Source organism: Vanacampus margaritifer, chromosome 5 (assembly GCF_051991255.1).
Source record: "Vanacampus margaritifer isolate UIUO_Vmar chromosome 5, RoL_Vmar_1.0, whole genome shotgun sequence".
NCBI classification, from domain to species: domain Eukaryota; kingdom Metazoa; phylum Chordata; class Actinopteri; order Syngnathiformes; family Syngnathidae; genus Vanacampus; species Vanacampus margaritifer.
The window spans coordinates 21,210,983-21,229,305 of record NC_135436.1 but is presented as its reverse complement, the minus strand read 5'-3'; the positions used below and the strand labels follow the sequence as shown (position 1 = coordinate 21,229,305).

Sequence of the window (18,323 nt, the reverse complement as noted above, 5' to 3'; positions counted from 1 at the left end):
ATCATACCCTGGTTTGACGGTCCTGGCTGGTTGGTGACTTCAGAGAGGGTGTGTCGCCTCTGGCCGAAACGAGCAGTTAGATAGGCCAAAGACATCTGGGGCGCATCCTCCTCCGTGTCGGGCTCTTCGGTCTCGATGCCCTCATCAATCGACATCTCCATCATGTTGCTAGGAGACGAGGTGGAGGACTTGCGGAGCACAGTGATGGGAGGCAGCGGGTCCAGCAGGCAGCCGTTTACCTGAAAAGGGAGCAGAATATACTTTTGTTAATTTATTAATTATTAAAGGCAAGTCAACCTTAAACATTTTTGACAATACTATGTTATAGTCTAAATACGGTATTCTGATTAATATTATATTTGTGAAATATGAGCTATGCAGCAAAATCCAGCCATTTGATCCATTTCAGGGGCGGCCATTTTGCCACTTGCTGTTGACTGAAGATGACATCACAGTTGCTCAGGGTTCAGGCAATGACCAATTGCAGTTCACCTGCTTTCTGAAGCTAAGCTGTGATTGGTTGTTAGGTGAGATCGGAGCAACTGTGATGTCATTTTCACTCGACAGCAAGCGTAAATATGGCCGCTTTCTGACATTGATGAAAAGTGCTGGATTTTGCGGTTTAACTCATATTTCACTAACACAACATTAACCAGAATACAGTATTTACACTAGTGAGGCTGCATAGGACATATTATTGTCAAGAAATTTATTTTAAGTTGACTTCCCCCTTAATACAGTCAAGTGTATAAAACAGGCAGATATGAACTTTTTATTTGCGCCCTCATTGCCAACTTTGGGTTTTCGTTGACACAGCCACTCAAAATCATGCACATGAGTTGTTGAAATAACAGCCTGTTGTCAGTATAGAGACAGCAACTTTGCCCAATTTCTCCATCTGCTTTCACTAGTGCACTGGGATTGGAATGCTGTTACTCAACAGTCACACTCACGCACACACCCCATGTACACAAAACGCAAAAGGGAAACCATCAGTGAGACACAAATGATGAGAAGGAGTAACAAACGTCAGGCAGGGAAAGAAAAACTGAACTTCTGCAAATGAGCTATAGAAGAAGAAGAAAACGTGACTAAAGTATTCCCATTAGTGGTTGAACGCTGAACGGCTTCCTGTCCATGTGTGTTCGCTCGGCAACACATTTGGTCACATCATCACAGGACCGCTTACATAACCGCGCTCCATTCACGCAGATAACACACACACACACTACTGTCTCCCTGCTCTGGACTGCTAAACACACACACACCTCACATTTTGTCGAAGCCACTGGTGGAGGGGGGGGGGGGGGTGCTGTAAAATACATTTTGGGGAGTGATAAATGACAACTCCATGTGTGTGTTTCGCTCTGAAACTGTGAGGCAGTGGGACTCTTAATAGTCTGCCAGCTCACGACAAGCCAGCAGGAAAAAGGTCACTAGTTGGCACAGATAAACAGGAAAAAGTGTGCGTATGCGTGTGAGGTAAGTACACGCGCGTGTGCGTCGAGTCTCAGTGTGTGTCTGATACATATGCAGGACAGGCAGCTGTCCTGTCTGATGTGCGCGCTGGCTTGGAGCTTACATAAGCGGACGAGTCATCTGAACTCTGGCAGGTTGACAAAGCTAGCAAATGCTGAAGCCCTCAAAGGAGCATGATGTGCACGCACGCACACACACTTTTGACTCACAGTGAGCGAGCTTATCAAAACGAATCACTGTCAGAGCACATCAGGATAATGTTTCTGGACATTCTTTGGCAGCACGATAATGACTGTAATAACGGTATTTTCCATAACCAAAGCCAGATGTGATCGGGCCGTCATATGAGGTTAGGGAACATGCACACAAACACAGGAGTTATAAGACATGCGTGTCCCAGCCGCCTCAGCCTGCTTCTGCGTCTACACACGCTGCCATTGGACCTACTTTGGGCGTGTTGACATCCTCAGCCATGAAATTCTGCTCCAGGGCGCATGTGGGCTGGGTGAAGGTGAACGCGTCAGAGGCTGCTTGAGAAACGGCGGGGGATCGCAGCAGACGGACCCCCTGCGGGAGCAAGCCCACCTGGGCTGAACTGCTAGTCGACTGCAGAGAGAAGAGGAAGGGTGTTATGGGTCTTTCTTTAAATCACAGCTGTTGACTCTCCAAGCACGATGATGCAAAAAAATGGAACTGCTGTGATTTGGGGATTTTACAAGCAATAAAATGAGGGAAATGAGAGGAAAGAGACAAGAAAGGAATGCATAAACAAGTGGTAAAGATCAAGGCTGAGGAAACAAGCAGGTGGAGAAGATAAAGGAATGGGTCAGTGTGCTACTGTGTGCAGGTGTGAATAAGAGCGCTTTGATCAGGGCGGCGAGGATGTCATCTATGGATTATTCACAAGCTTTTGGCTACCTTGGCGACAGTCTGTTCAGCGATCGTGCTAGGCCGCCGCTGACGTGCATCCAGCCTCTGCTCGACCGGGAAACTGCAGCGGTGGGCCTTGAGTCGCTCCACCAGTAGGTAGTAGATGGCAGCAAAATGGTTGTAGCTTTTGTTCTGCAGAGACTGAAGGAGAGATATGACGTGTAAAATGACATCGCTGTGACAAGGATAACTTCCCTTTCTCAGGAAACAAGTTCAGAAAAGGTCAAATCAAGATCACAGATTAAAAAGTTCACTGGTTAAAAAGTCAGCCTGAAATTTCACCTGAAACTTAACATCCCTAATTTAGTATTATATTCTACAACATAACCATGTATAGCCGCATTCATTTCATAAAATTATTTTTGATTTTGTAATTATTCACAGTTTTTATAGTGTCATTAATTACTGTGGCAATCCCATCAAAAAGTTCCACACCTTCATAATGAAGACTGCACGGTAAATTATGAATAGGAATAGACCAATATTAGCGCAGATATTGGGCATTTTGACGAATATCGGTATTGGCCTTTTAAAAAAAAAACTGACGGACGATGTAAGGCCAATCTAAAACCATTTTAATCTCAGGGAACTATTTATTTAAATTTTCGGTTAACTTTATGACCATGGGAACATTCAGAACCTTTTGTTTTTGTTTATGTTTTTCTACATTTTGAAAAGTCTGAAAAATAGTTCAATAAACATGCTTTAAGACATTACAACAAAGTCAAGATTGGCATATGCATCTTTAATTTTGACACCTATGTTCCCCCCACCCCCTTTTCACTGAAAATGAATATTGGCGTCAAAAATCGGTTATTGACCTCCTTGACTTCTAATAATCGGCATCGGTATCGGCCTAAGAAACCATATCGGTCTATCTCTAATTTTGAACACCAAACCTAGGTAACAATCTTCGTTCCTTGTACGTTAAAAGGTGAATTGAAAAACGCACAACCTAGTTTGGTGAATACAAAACATAGGAAGGGACCTAAACTTAAAGAGGGGCTGTATCAGAGTATTAGTTCTCTAGTTCACCAAAGCGTCTGCTGCTCTAGCAACAAGAAAAAATACTTCAGCTCAAGTTGGCCCAATAATAACCCCCGTTATGACTTTTTCCCAGTTGCACACAAGCCAGAAGCAAAATTCCTTCATTACTGAATTGTAAGACCGATTATGCAGTGCTGTGTAGCGGGTACTGATCCACTGTGACGATGTGGTTTTCTGCCTGTGTCTAAAATCATAGACCTCTCATGTGTTTCCATCTTGTGACGGAGCTGCACAAAGATATTGTGTGCCATAATAGTAATATGATTCTGCCTCCAGGTTCACCATTATTACCTCTACAGTCTTGTGCTGGTCGATGCCAAGGCTGTGCATCAAACGTACAACCTGCTCGCTGTATTCACCCACGCCCGTCTCGCCCTCGGCAGAGACTGGCTGCTGGTACAGAACCGGCCGCTGCACCGGAACATCAAGCGCCATCCACTTGTGCTCTTTGATCTGCGCTACGGACAGACGCTTTGACGGATCCAGGACCAACATCCTACGGATCAGATGCTCGCAGTCTGGGAGAGGGGAATACAGAAACAATGGAAATATGTTTGAACAAACGTACTTTCTGAATGAAAATGTCATTTTCTTCCTTTACTTAGCAGCGTCTACACTCCTTTCACCTTCGCTCCTCTGCAAATGAAATCTCCTGACCTCTCGTTAATGGCTAGATGAGATTGACGTCAGACACAGCTGGGTTCTTAACAAGATTAAGGTCCCCTGTCTGCACCCGCAACGCCTCAACTGCATTCCTAGCCGCCGTACGGCACCCTGAGCCATTCACATTGCTGCTCGGCAATATCCAATATTGAAATATAATCAGATATTTTGAAAGGTGTCTTTAAAAAAACAAAACAAATGTAAAGCTGTGAAGCTCGCCGAAAATATTGTCATCCGTCAACGCTAGATGGAAGTGCCCACCTCTGGCTTTGAGACCTGTCCCCCCCCTTCAAGTAAGCGCTGTTAAACTTATACTGAAAGAGACGAATGAGGTTTGTCAGAAAAGTTCCAGGACTGCTGTCACAAACGATATACATCATTTCAAACCCAAACTATACGTGTTTTCCCCTTTAATGTGGGGAAAAATACCTCAACCTAATAGCCCCTTTTCCATTGTGCCGGTTCCACACCAGAACAGCCTTGCGCAGCCCTGAGTGCTCGCTTGTACTTTTTCAGGGCCATGCAGGTATGATGGAACTGCTTTTCAGAACTACGCAGGCTGAATGGAGCTGTGAAGTCGCTGTCATCTGATTGGCCGACAGATCTGTTTCTAAAACGATTCGTCATAACTCCACTGCAGACGCACATTTCCTGGTTTTACGCGAGTGAGCTGGAGCCACCCGCCAGCCATCGTCAAATTATAATAGTATATTGTATATACAGTGTGCATAATTGAGTATTACAACAAACACGTCACCTTTACAAAGTGAATATGGTTCAGATTTGAGTGTTGGAGATCAATTTAACAATAAATGTTATGCTGGTTGGTTGTAGTTTGCAGTGGTGTCGAACTACATTGCATCAGTTTCTATATTTTGAAGAGAAAAAAAACACTCAGTTCATGAATTATCTGCAGGTCACTTATCTTGTCAGAACTTCCTTCTTCCTGCATATTCTTCCCAGATGGCCTATTTATATGATAACATTTCCACACCAGTACAGCATGTGCGCAACCGCCATGAAATAAGTTTACCTCACACTTGTTACATATTTGCAGCAAGCGCTGTACGATCTTCAGCAAGTTAAAGGGGGTGGTGCTCGTTGCCACAGCTGTGTTTATAGCAACATCCGAAGATTAATATGTTCCTCCAAAAGGTCTAACTGCTCGCCCAGAGAAGGTTGTGGACCTTGTCAGCGGTGACACTGCTGGAAGCTGGCTGGCTGACTGATTGACACACTGCTCCAGGCCAGGACATTACACCACCATCATGACTCAAGCACAGAAGCATCCCGGTTAACACTCACAGACTCCAAGTGGTGTAGAATTGCATGAAGTGAAAGGGGAACTGCACTCTCCTCTGAGAAGGCTCAGTTCAAGGAGCAGGTACTTCATTTGTGATGCTTTATTAGTGGCAATTTAGGCAACACAATCTGAAAATTAATGAATAGGCTACTAACTAAATTTAAAAAAACAAAACTCAAAACTAGTGGTGGTCCCATTAGGGTTTTATGCTGCCCATTCCGATCACCCATGAGTAAGATCTGCCGATGCCGATCACATAAATAAGGTGCACATTTTTCACTTTTAGAGCTACACAACATTTATTTGATCTGTTCTTAGTGTGAGCCTGTGGTGGGACCCATGCCTTTCATCAGACTTTGAGTGACAATATTTAGTAATAACTCTTGCATGAAAAACAGCAAGAAGAAATATCACAACTTAGTAAAATAATAATTTATTAGTTTCATTCAGGCCCACCTAATTTAACTGCCTATGTGGGTTGCCTTATGAATTGAAATGGGAAGTTAACAGGAAGACCAGTTTGTAGGGGGACAACTTTGAAGCAAATGCTCAAGTTTTGTGTATATATATTAATCTTGATTTGACCCATTTATTAAAGCTGAACATTTTATTTAATAACCGTTCTAAATTTTAATCATTGAAGAACATTTTCCGCATCGTTAACTGCAAAACAGCTTAACTGAAGTTAATCTTTGATTTATTGGTAATAAAAAAACAAAACATTGCTAATCAAATTAGTCACTGAATTTAGGGCAATAACAAATAATGAATAGTCTATATTACTTGACAATCCACCCACCAATTCTCCTTGTATTTCCTTGATTCAAAGAATATTGTGTAAGATCAGTTAGCGTTCAAGAAGTTGCCCTCATTAAACTGAAAATGTGGTATGAATGTTAGGATTATGATGCTTTTAGCCCAAAGGTTATACAAAAAAAGTACATGACCTTTTGATTATAACTGAACAGATCATTTGTTAGTTTCAGCATCTTAAGGCAAAATGCTATAAATTACTCCTCATACCCCTCACTGTAAAAGCTTCAAACAAAGAACATGCTGTGCAATGGATGCAATGCAAAATTCTGTAGATGACAGAAATATAGCATTTTCATGAAGAAAATGATTTCCTAATTATTTGTATTATTGCAGCCAATGACTTAAATTTGAATGATACTCTGGTTTGCAGCTTCTGATGCATTTTAGCCACAAATGTCTGCAATGGGAGTCAGACACACACAAATAGAAACCCGGTGTTGGGTTGACAGTTTCCCTGGATAACATGACTCATGCGTCCTCTGCGGTGTGCCAACATCCAGCTGTGGAATAGAGAGAATGGTGGCAGACCATGTTCGAAGTGATGAGATATTCTAGTGAGCGTGAACTGGGCTCTGCCTACTTTGCACTGCATCAGTCCTGCGACCCATTAACTTCACCAGACTTTTGCATTCTTTATTTGAAATGTTTTTCCAGGCCTTCACGGCAGTCTCTTTTAGTTTTTGTTTGTTTCTTGGGGGTTCTCCCTTCAGTCTCCTCTTCAGGAGTTAAAATACAGGCTCTATCGGGGTAAGGTCCATTGATTGGCCAGCGTAAGACCTTCCACTTTTCCCCCTGATAAAGTCCATTGTTGTGTTAGCAGTGTGTTTTGGTTTATCATGTTGTTGTATGATGAAGCCTCTCCCAGGTATGTGGTTCGCAAGCTTGATGAAGTTATTGCAAGTAAGGGCTATGCCACCAAATTAAATTATATTCACGCTTTAAGTAAGTCTGTTCTAATACTTTTGCTCATTTGAAAAGTGGGTGAGTGGGTTCAAACAAAATAAGCTGTGTCCTGAGTTGTTTAACACATCTAGATGGAAATACCATGAAATAAAAGCTGGAATTCTGAACTGTAGTCTCATATTCATATTTTTTTAATCGAAAACCTCAAAGTTTTCAGTAAACAACAAACAACAAATTCATTTATATACTGTAGTGTACTTTTGGAGGTGACTGTATCTCCACAGAGATGTGATTCATGTGACTCATTTGCGAGTTCGAGAAAACACTTCCTTTCGGCTGATGCTGCCCAACCAGTTATTAACCAGGGTCAATGGGCAATCACTTTTTTTACACCCACGACTGACGGCTTGGATTTCTTCTCCCTTACAAAAAAAAACCTTCATTTAAAAACTGCAATTTTTTGTTGTCCTTGACAAATATTTTAATTTGTTTGATGGGGAAAAAGGGGTGACAAGTATGCAGAAAATTAAGAAATCAGGAAAGGGGCAAACACTTTTTTTTTTTACATTACTGTATTTACTGCCTGGTGAGATGAGCAACAGGAGAGCAGGCAACTGATTTAAGGAAGGAGCACAACACAGTCTGTTCTCACATCTCAGGAACAGTCGGTCTGTCTGCCGCTCTTCTACGTCACCATTCCTGTGCATGATTGTTTCAAGGTCCCCCTTACAAAATACAAAGAAAGGCACATTGGCCGAACAATACCTATTTGGACCCACTCCAGTGCGTTGGATGATAATGTTACATTTATTAAATTGATCAATTTGGTCATTCCTGGAACTTCATAAAAGGCAGAGACAGACAGGCAAAGGTCATAGGCTTGTGGGTTTCACTGGCTTGTCGTCAGGTTACATAAACAGCTCGAGTTCTGGCTAACTAGCTAGCACGGCACGCATGTAGACTGAAACATGTGCAGATCACAGTGGAAATGCTTTCTATCACGGTGTCCTCCACCTCATTACCACAATGACCCCGCAAAGTGGGTGCAACCACAAAAGAGTATTACTAACACAAGCAGAAGGTGTGATGTTGTACCATGGAGAATAGGCGTTTTAGCCCAAGGTTTATATAAGCATGAATACATCTCGAGAAGGGCTTCCTACCTTCCGTCATGAAGTAGGGGATGCGGAATCTTCCTTCCAAGACCCGCTGTCGGAGTACAGGTAAAGTGGGTCCGTCAAAGGGCAAGGCACCACAGACCAAAACATATAGCACCACACCCATACTCTGGAACAAACCAAAAGAGAGATGATGCAATTAAAAGTGGTTGTTACTATTCAAGTCCAAAAATAAACAAAATGTGGCGAAAGCAGCAAGATGGGATGCAACTGTTGCAGTTGGTAGTCTACTGGTAATAGCTCCAGAGATTATTGGGGCATTTGTAGCTCATGCACACAATTTACCCAGATGTCCAGTTGCGGGCCCTCATACTGTTGGCCCTCGAAGATCTCAGGAGCCGCGTAGGGGGGGCTGCCACACCACGTAGCCAGAGGCTCACCAGGCTGGAAGAAGTTCCCAAATCCAAAATCTGCCAAAAACACAAGTGTGGGATCATTTTCATTGTGTTGTCAGAATATAAAAATTCTGATACATTAAACGACAACATAGCAAGAACCCAAGTTGTCAAAAACCTATTAAAAAAATCTGTAAATGCAGTCAAATCATGCAGATATGGCAAAACATGAATTTTCAAATTCATTGTATTTTTAACATTTCAAAATAATATTGGGCAGTGGAGAAATAATTAAATGACATTATATATGAATCAATTATTTTCCTTCCATTATGCTGTAGGACAACCTTTATGAATTTGCTAATTAGACACTGAATTAGCACATTCTCCATTCACCAGTCCGTTGTTCTCAGTCACAGTTAACGTCAAAAATGTTTTAAAATTATCTGTTTGATTAACTGATGTCACAAGGCTTTGTTAGCTATGACATATTAGTTGCATGAATGATAATAGAGTATCCAAATAATCTGTTGGAAAAGTTGAAGGACTAATGAAATTATAAGAGCTTCCATGAAGAATCTGAGAGACGCCACTGGTATGTGAAGACTCTCTTGTATTTTTGCAATGTGTGTGCTGTTGGATGGAAATGCTCATTGTTGTATGCTGGACAATTGACAAAGGTTAGTCTAACTAGTAATTCCATACATTTGTCTTTGGTTTTTGATTGGTTATCAACCTAATTAGAACCTATAATTAGCTGAAGTGCGAAATAAAACTAAATTCTACTGGAGCTGCTTTAAAAGGCGTTTTTATTTCAAATCCTCAGGTTCTTGAGCGTTCGTCACATTTTCCCTATATTTTGGAATTGAAATCAATGGACTTTTCTAGGATATTCTAAATAGTTAAGATGTAGCTGTTGTATCTAAGTGAATTGGATTTCCTCCAAAATTAACATTACATCCTTATTTATAATCACCTGTCTTTTATGAACTAATCCGAGTGCTATGTGTAACATCTCCATAGTGTCAGTGGGCTTTGCATAATGTGCTATATAAGCCACATATTTGAATGCTGAGCAAATGGGCCCCCTGAATGAGGTCACCTGTGCCCCTAGAATGACATGAGCTCCTCAAAGACTTTGCTCCGACTGGTTGTCAGCAAAGCAAACTAGTCAGATTTTATCTACCGAAAAGCATGACATAGGAGGAGTGCACACATACACCAAATACACACACTCGGAGATTCCAGGCTACGTTTTAAATCAAAGTTCAAGCTGAAGTAGCCACAAATACACACAGAGGCATCTTAAATAAACTCAAACTCAATGAATTAAAAATACCTCATTTATCATGAAATTATATCTGACGTGTTAGCCCCCCCCCCCCTCTGTTTTCACAAAGGAGATTTTCATCCTGAACTTGTGATGAGTACAGTTTAAAATTTCCAGTGGCAAAACATTATTAAGAAAAAGGGGCAAATGAATAATGAAAGTCACAGGTCCGGAAAACAAAAAGGGAGTGTTTCGCCTCACCTTACTCACTAGTGTATCACTGCCAGAGTACACGGGTGCTTCATTTGCGCACACCGGAGAGAGGGGCTTTGCTTCGATTCACTTCACTTATCGCAGCCACTTCCACTACGGCAAAACTCCTCTCAGAAAAAAAACAAAAACGTTTCAACATAGCAATCATATGGCCAACACTGGCCAACACAATTAGTAAAACATAACTCTAAAACATTGCACATTATATATTAAATTGTTGATTTAATCACATTTATTGATCAAATCTCTAGGGCCATTTTTTTTTTTGTGTCCAGACACCCTGTACAATACACAATAAAATTTATTTTAAAAACTTATTAGTGGCCATAAAAGTCACATTCAAAATATGTGGCTGTACAAGTTTTTTACAAGGCAAGTGCAAATAATTACATTCAATACAACAGTATGCAGAGAGTAGCTGCCATTTAACCGTTCTCCTTACAAACTGTAGCGTGACCGTCTGAACACTTGGTGGCATATTGGGTCGCAGCCACATAATGATGTACTTCATAGACAGCAGAAGAAGAGAGCCGTGAAGTGAAAGGATAGCGTCATGTGCTAACTTTGAACCAAAGTGAATAAAGACAAATACAAGACTAATTGCTGAGAATGCTGCGCAGATCATCAAACTCAATGTCCGCTACAGGTACAGACAGCGACCTCCACCCAATTTAAAACTATTTGTGGCGATCGAAGGCTTTTATCTGCCGTGATCCGAATGCAACAATCTAGTTACTATGCTAATCGCTACGAACTACTCGGCCCTTCCGAACTACATTGACAATACAATACAAAAGCGAAGACCCTCAAATGCCCACCTTCACTTTTGTACTTTTGATGTTGACGTTTTTCAGCACACAGACAGTAGAACGCAACAGACAATTTTTTTTTTATAAAACAACTGCAGAAGGGTGGCTGATAATGGTATCAGTCACCACCACGAGTACCAATACCTTCAAATAAAACTGTATTGGCACGGATACCTGGTATCGGTACTAGTTGCCCATTATGTCAGGATGGTACCACCTCTGCCTCAATTTGAGCCAGGAAAAAACCCTGAATGTGATCCTATGATTACGATGGCACCCACAGCTAACAGGAGCAAACAATGGCGCTTACTTAAACCCTCTGCGCTCATGCTTTTTCCATCATTCGATACAGTTATGTAAACAAGAAGGGGGGGTGAAACGAATAAATAACGGTGATTAAGAAAGTATAGCTTACATAATGGGGCTGGAGGTGATGTCAGCGCATGAGCGCAGACACACGTTGTGCAGTGTGAGGGTAAGAGGCAGGATGAGTTCCACAATTTTCTTTGGCACCGTTTACAATTGATGGGGTAACAATGTCATCACAGCCATCTGAGCAGATCTTGTAAGGACTCAAACTTGCATAATAAAGACCCTAATCACCTATACTAATCGCAGGCATTGAAAGGCTATGAATGACAGATGATCTTAAAATCCAATGCATCACCAACAAGCTATTCAGCAATTCAATACTTCCAATTTGCACACAATTGGAATCAATTCTGTGCTTCCTGTCAATCGGTGAAAAAAAAAAAAAAAAGGTAAATGATGATGCACGAATCGTAAAGATTGTCTCACTACTACAAATAGCAGAAACGAGTTGCAAATCGACAGTCATTTGTATGAAATATTTTGTGTGAGCATGTTTCAGTATGCTTCTCTGCAGGTACAACAGCAGAGGTACATTAAAGCGTTTGTCGAAACTGTGTGCCACACCCACAACTCACAGCAATTGAGCTTGCTGGGTGATGCTGCTGTAAAGGAGAATGTGACAAAGGTAAGTGTTTTTATTTCTTTAGTTTTTTTTTGTTTATTGCCAGTGCAGATTTAGCTTCACAAGCTGTGACCCACTTCGTGGAGCGGAATACTGAGCAGCCTGTTTGACGTCAAAAAGCTGCTGCATGCTGCGGGCAAGTTGCACACTGTGTGACACACACAACAACATTAGCATAATATTAGTTGTAACAATAGCACACAAGAAATAACTACAGCTAAAGGCTCATCAAAATTTGCCCTAACAAATATTACTATCATGTTACTGTAAGAAGACATCTGAATTCAAGAAATATTCCTGTTTATTTGACCCAAATCATACTGTGGCCAAACTGTGCTGCTTGATCAAAACAAGGGTAAAAAAAGAAAAAAAAGCTAGCTGTTGGTGGCTAAGGCTATCTAGTGCCTGCAGATATCTTGATATGCCTAAGAAGGATGGTTGAGTCATTTATTTGCCCTGATGACTCAACTCGAGCTTCTGTTGCACGAACATGTCATATGAAGCACCATGGTGGTTTTATGCTTGAGACTGAACAACAGAGGTCTATCTTTGTGTGGTATTTACCTCTGTCGAGGTTATCATTTCAGAATTCAGTAAAGGTTTATCAAGTGACTGCCAAGGGAAAAAACCATTAAAGATAGCAAACATTCAGATAAAATGTTTCAAAGTTTGTTCTGTGCTGGTGGAGGTCTGGGTGCCATTTCAATTTTGTACCCACCTCGCTACCCGGCTTTTGAGGTGGAAACATGAAGGGCATCCCCTGCTGCCTCTGATGCCCCCCTCTACTAGGAGTCTGACCTTTTTTTCACTGACTGCTATCTGTATGACCTTCAAATAGCTAACCCAGAGGAGGTCTTCACAGAGAGAAAATATATCGGTGAATGAATAGCCAGAAATTTGGCTCAAATGTGTGAATGTTAGGAATATATGTAAGGGATTAGTATTGACTACATGTTTGTGGATGACATATCAGGGGTTGAACAAGGAAATCAACGTTTAAAATTCCTTTAGCTTCAGGAGTTGAGGCGCCTGGAACAGACTTCCCTCTCAAAAGCCATTTCATCCAGTTCTTCCGGGGCGATCATGAGCTCTTACCATGCCAGCCAGCAGATATAGTGTCTCCAGCAGGTCCAGGCTCTTGGGACCTGTCTGAAACACTTCACCAAAGTGGCATCCAGGAGCATCCTAACCAGATGCCGGTGCCACCTCATCTGGCTCCTCTCAATAAGTCACCGCAGTGGCTAGTCGACCCTATTGCTTCTCAACCTAACGGAGAGCCCAAACAACCCTTGTAGAGGAAACTCATTTCAGCCACATTAATCTGTCATGTTTTTCTTTTGGGTCACGATCCATAGCGAGAGAAGGAACGGAGTAAGTATGTGTGTATTTCCGGTGCCCACTACTGTAAGAGAAAAATTAGACGTAAATTTTGGTGAATATGCAAGTACTGTAAATCATGACGATTATTCTGCTGGTTTGCAACTAGGCGCTACTAATTCACTCCCAATTAGTTTGAAGAAATTCCCACCCCCCCCAATATTGACTATTCATAGTCATGAGCGTTTCATAATTTGCTGTCATTTCAATAAACCAGTTTTGTTGTTGTAGTGCTGCCAATTTTGCATTCATGTCAATAAAACAAAGTCCTCATTTATACTCAATTTATCATGTCCCTCCATTTGTCAGAGTGCATTCTGGGTGGAGAGGACACAGCGTACAATGCTGCTCATCCCCCCCCCAGAGAATTTTTTCCCCTCTTCTGCCTAATCACCAGCCAAGTAATGTTCTGGTCATTGTTTTTCAAAGCTAATCTGCAATGTGGACAACTGGCGGCAAGTCAAAAGTGTCTCTTTAAATTGGGGTAATAACATCTCCAGGTTGTAATCTTGGGACCCATCTGAGAAACAGATGAGCGGAAGCAAAGGACCACATAAATGTGCCAACAAAATGGCACTCGATGACAGTAATATGCTTCAGTCAAAATTGACCTTTTCTGCTTGGAACATTGGGGATAAACAAACAGCTGTAATTTGATGTTCTTCAATGGTTTTGCTCTGTAAGTGTTGTTGAAACAATAGTTGCACAGTTAAGTAACTATACCGGTCATAAAATAAAAAAACAGTTCTTTAAACAGAATAAACAAAAACATGAATACACTACAAAGACAAGATGATATTGATGTTCAAACTGGATTTTGTTTTGCAAATATTCACTCACTTTGAATATGAAGCCTGCAACTCATTCCAAAACAGGATCAAGTTTACCATTGTGTTCAATAAGTGTTTGGGAAATTAGGACACTCATTTTTGAAGAGTTGTAGGTGGAATTCTTTGCCATTCTTGCTTGATGTACAACTTCAGTTACTCAACAGTCCAGGGTCCCCAATGTCGTATTTTGCGCTTTATAATGCGCCACACATTTTTAACTTCCATTTATAGATGAAGCGATAAAACATGTTGACTATGGTTTCTTGAAGTGCCCCTGAGACCACGTGGCAATATCCTTTAGGATTAAGGTGGTATCTCACTGAGCGGTGAATGCTTGCAAAGGTGATGCATGCACACAAAAAACACCCCACATAGCTTGCCTTCCCTTCAGTGTTCCGCCTAACTCAGCAACAAGGTGATATTTTTACTAGCTGGCTCTGAATACCATAACTCCGTTTTAGCATTAAAAAAATACTACAAGCGGCCACACTGGTTTTGCAGGGTTGCATCTGGTGCTCCTTAAAACATAAAGCAGTGGTGTCCCTCGGGAGACATTTTGCACTCCATCGACCTCAGTTTTGAAAAAAATGCCTTCTTGAGAATTTGCTCCAGTAAACAGTCATCTCACACACAACCCTCAATCACTTCCCAACACAAAAGTGCGAATGGCCAGGGCAGGTAGTTAAGACATTTCTAAACTACGTCAGCATTGACATCACAGTAGGCCATGGATCAAAACCTCTTATATTCCACACCCACATGGACAAAATTGTTGGTTACCCCTCTCTTAATATGAGAGAAAATAATAAAATAAAAAATAAAAATGGTAAGAATAAAAATCTTCACCCCAAAAAAATCACATTGCTTTTTAATTGTATTTTAAAAAACAAAATAATGAAACAGGCCTAGACAAAAATGACAGTACCATTAGCTTATTTGTTGTGCAATTTATTTTTAACAATAGAGTCCTCCTTGCTTGTACCTTAGATCGTGGAGTTCACCCTTAATTTATTTGGAGGTTGTTGTGGCCTCTTTAGTTAACATTTTTATTACCCGTTTCACCGATTTGCCATCAATTTTCCAATGGCGGCCATGTCCAGGGAGATTGGCTAGTCCCGTGAATCTTTCATTTTTGGAATATGTGCAACTGTAGTTACAGAATCATCAAGCTGCTTGATGATAGTCTTGTAGCTTTTACCTTCAATGGGCTTGTCTGAAACTTTCTCTCCAAAGTCCCGACAAAAACTCTCCTTCGCTTCGTATGGTCCATGTTTAATGAGTTTACAGTACGCACCATGTCACCACACAGCAAAGTGACTACTTGTCACTCTTTAAATAGGCCATCTGACCGCTAATTTGAAGACACACTCGGTTGAATATGTACCTAATTCACATTATTTTCTATCAATTTTTGTCCAGGCCTGTTTCTTAAAACAATTCTATTTAACAACAATTAAAAAGTCATGTCTGATTTTAACTGGTTAATTTTCATTATTATTATTTCTTTCATTAACAGAGGGGAACAAATTTTTTGGTGTGTTTAGCGGTCATTCATGTTGTCGTACCTGCAATTTTAATGTTCATGTGGCCATCCAGCAGCAGATTCTCTGCCTTCAAGTCCCGGTGCACAATTTTGCGGTTGTGACAGTATTCCACCGCCGACAAGATCTGCCAAAACTTCCTCCTGGCCTCCAACTCACTCAGTCTGCCGTGCTTAGCCAGGTAGTCTGCAGCCAAATAGAGAGGGAAATGGTTACAATGGTAACAGACTATTAATGCACAGGCTTTACAAAAAAAATCTAACATATTCGATCAAACAATCCACTCAATGTTGCTGGATCTATTTTAACAGTAAATTATTGTTATGAAGTGCAGGCCAGCTGCTAACTCCAGTTTATGGCTCTGTTACATCACAGCACACATTGTACAGTCAGAGCAGGATACTGTAACTTTCTTTAACCAGAACCCCTTCTTCATGTCTGATATCTGGCAGCACTGTCATGTAGCTGGAGAAAGAAGTGTGTGCGTGCGTGCGTGAGAGAGGTGTGTGTTAGGCTGCATTGGGTTTTATTGTGTATGTATGGCAGAAATACATCAACTATGTTTAAGTACTTAATTTCTGTTATCTACTTAAAGGATCTTTGTGCAGTTTGTCACTTTTTTACTCCCAAAGTTTAACTGCAGCATCTGTCAAGCTCGTTAATAGTGCACATGCGAGTACGTGCACGATCTTAAAGCGACTGCCACAGTGGACAAACGAAGACATGACTTCAAATTAGGTAAGAAAAACTCCGCCCCGCCCCAAAGAAATTGTGGTGTTTGAGGGTCAGGGCTCTTTGTACTCATCTGAGCATTGGTGAAGCATGCATGATGTAGAAAAAAATGGAAAAAAAGAGGGATGGATGGTATTTTCAAAACAATATGTCCATCTTCTGCAAAAATGGCCTGGGGGTCCTGGAAGCCCAGGCTTTTTTTATGCTTGCTGTCAGCTCTTTGTTTTTGGGTCTGGTGGCCCTCATTTCCCTCTTGATCGTACTGTATTGTAGCCACCGTTTTCCTCTTGTAATACAGTACTATCAAGAGGAAAATGAGTCAAAAGACTGATAGAATAAAAGCATCTGAAGGACATAACACTCATTTTACATTGCTCCAGGGGAATGTTAAGTCATCTACAGCATGGTAGAGGAATTGCTCACATTAGAAAAAAGGCTACTGATTAGATAGTAGCTGGTACATTCCAAAGTGGATGCCATTCAGTGACCAGGGCAGCGCTTATATTTTCATGCAAAGCTGCTAATCAAAAGAAACACTACAGAGTGGAATGTGTCGAGAAGGTCAAAGAGACCAGATCGCTAAAACTAAGTCCACACTCTTTTGAGGCTACAATCAGAGCAAAATTAATCGCAGGTAGCCGTTTGTCACCTGGAATTTTCATTCCATCTCTGGTTATCATCTCTGGTTTGTAGATGTTAATCCAAGTTGATGCCCTCTAATCACATAAGTGTCCTTTCAGTATGTCCGTAAATACACATTGCTTGGTTACCGGGGCCGGAAATATCTTTGTCGACAGGGGTGGGTCGGTTATGGAGTAGAAGGTGCCAACAGAACGTTTTCTAACTTGGTGACCATTGATCACAGCACAATGCCCCTTCATCAATGATCTGCAATGGACATGCCCTGAGCATTTTGATATTTGTACATCACTGAGGGTTAGTTTAAATAAGCAAGACACACAATATAATTGGGTAGATTGTAAAACATTTAGGAAAGCTAAATTAATCCAAACAGCACTTAGGAAAGACAAATTAATCCAAACAGCACTTAGGAAAGCTAAATTAAACCTAACAGTATAAATGCTAATTATGGCCCTGTAAAGTTTTCTCATCCAATCCCCTTGACAGTAGCCTGGTTTACATGGTGCCATGTATTCCAATTAGAATGAATCCGAACGGCCAAGCGGAATGAAAATGGCTCCATATAAACACCTCAATCGGAATGAAAAGGCGGCATGCGGCACGCGCTGCTCTCTTGACATAAATGCGTCATGACAATGTCATTTCCACCCACTAAAATGGCAGCGTCTCCCCAGAGCTTGTCTGCGAGGGGAGAACTTGTTTTATCAAGTTTATCAAAATGTTGCTTCAACAAAAGTGTTAACACTATCACAACTACTGTGCTAAATGACGAATGAACTCCATCTTGATAAATCACGTGCGTCAGCTGCGCCAAAAAGTCCCACAGAACCACACGCAGGCTACCAGGGGTCGAAATCCCCCATTGAAATGAATGGCAGGCGACCAGGGGTCGAAATCCCCCATTGAAATGAATGGCGGGCGACCAGGGGTCGAAATTTGATGTCCGTGCGTCCCGCGGCGGCTCCGATTAAAGGAGGGGAGCATATAAACGACAGATCGGAATGAATCATGTCACATGGTAACCAGAGAACTTCATTCGGAAGGATTTAAATCGGAACGACTAAAAAGTCTCCATGTAAACCTGGCTACTGAAATATCAATCAAAGAGCACATTAAAGTTACTAATTTACAACAACAAAAACGCATTGGTATATTGACCTAAACAGAGAGACACAATATTGGGGACTTTACAGATATTACA

The 18,323-nt window shown here is 41.3% G+C and overlaps 1 protein-coding gene across 1 annotated transcript in view; it reads right to left on the bottom strand.

The window, feature by feature from the left end:
- The window catches only part of sik2b (salt-inducible kinase 2b), a 45,648-nt gene that overhangs the window by 5,572 nt on the left and 21,753 nt on the right, over nucleotides 1–18,323 (bottom strand). Inside the window, exons 4-10 of the mRNA XM_077565807.1 lie at nucleotides 15,773–15,934; nucleotides 8,605–8,729; nucleotides 8,305–8,428; nucleotides 3,748–3,974; nucleotides 2,398–2,550; nucleotides 1,927–2,085; nucleotides 8–239 (exon numbers count right to left, since the gene is read on the bottom strand). Coding sequence (XP_077421933.1) covers nucleotides 8–239; nucleotides 1,927–2,085; nucleotides 2,398–2,550; nucleotides 3,748–3,974; nucleotides 8,305–8,428; nucleotides 8,605–8,729; nucleotides 15,773–15,934 — 1,182 coding nt within the window. The remainder of the gene's footprint in view (nucleotides 1–7; nucleotides 240–1,926; nucleotides 2,086–2,397; nucleotides 2,551–3,747; nucleotides 3,975–8,304; nucleotides 8,429–8,604; nucleotides 8,730–15,772; nucleotides 15,935–18,323) is intronic.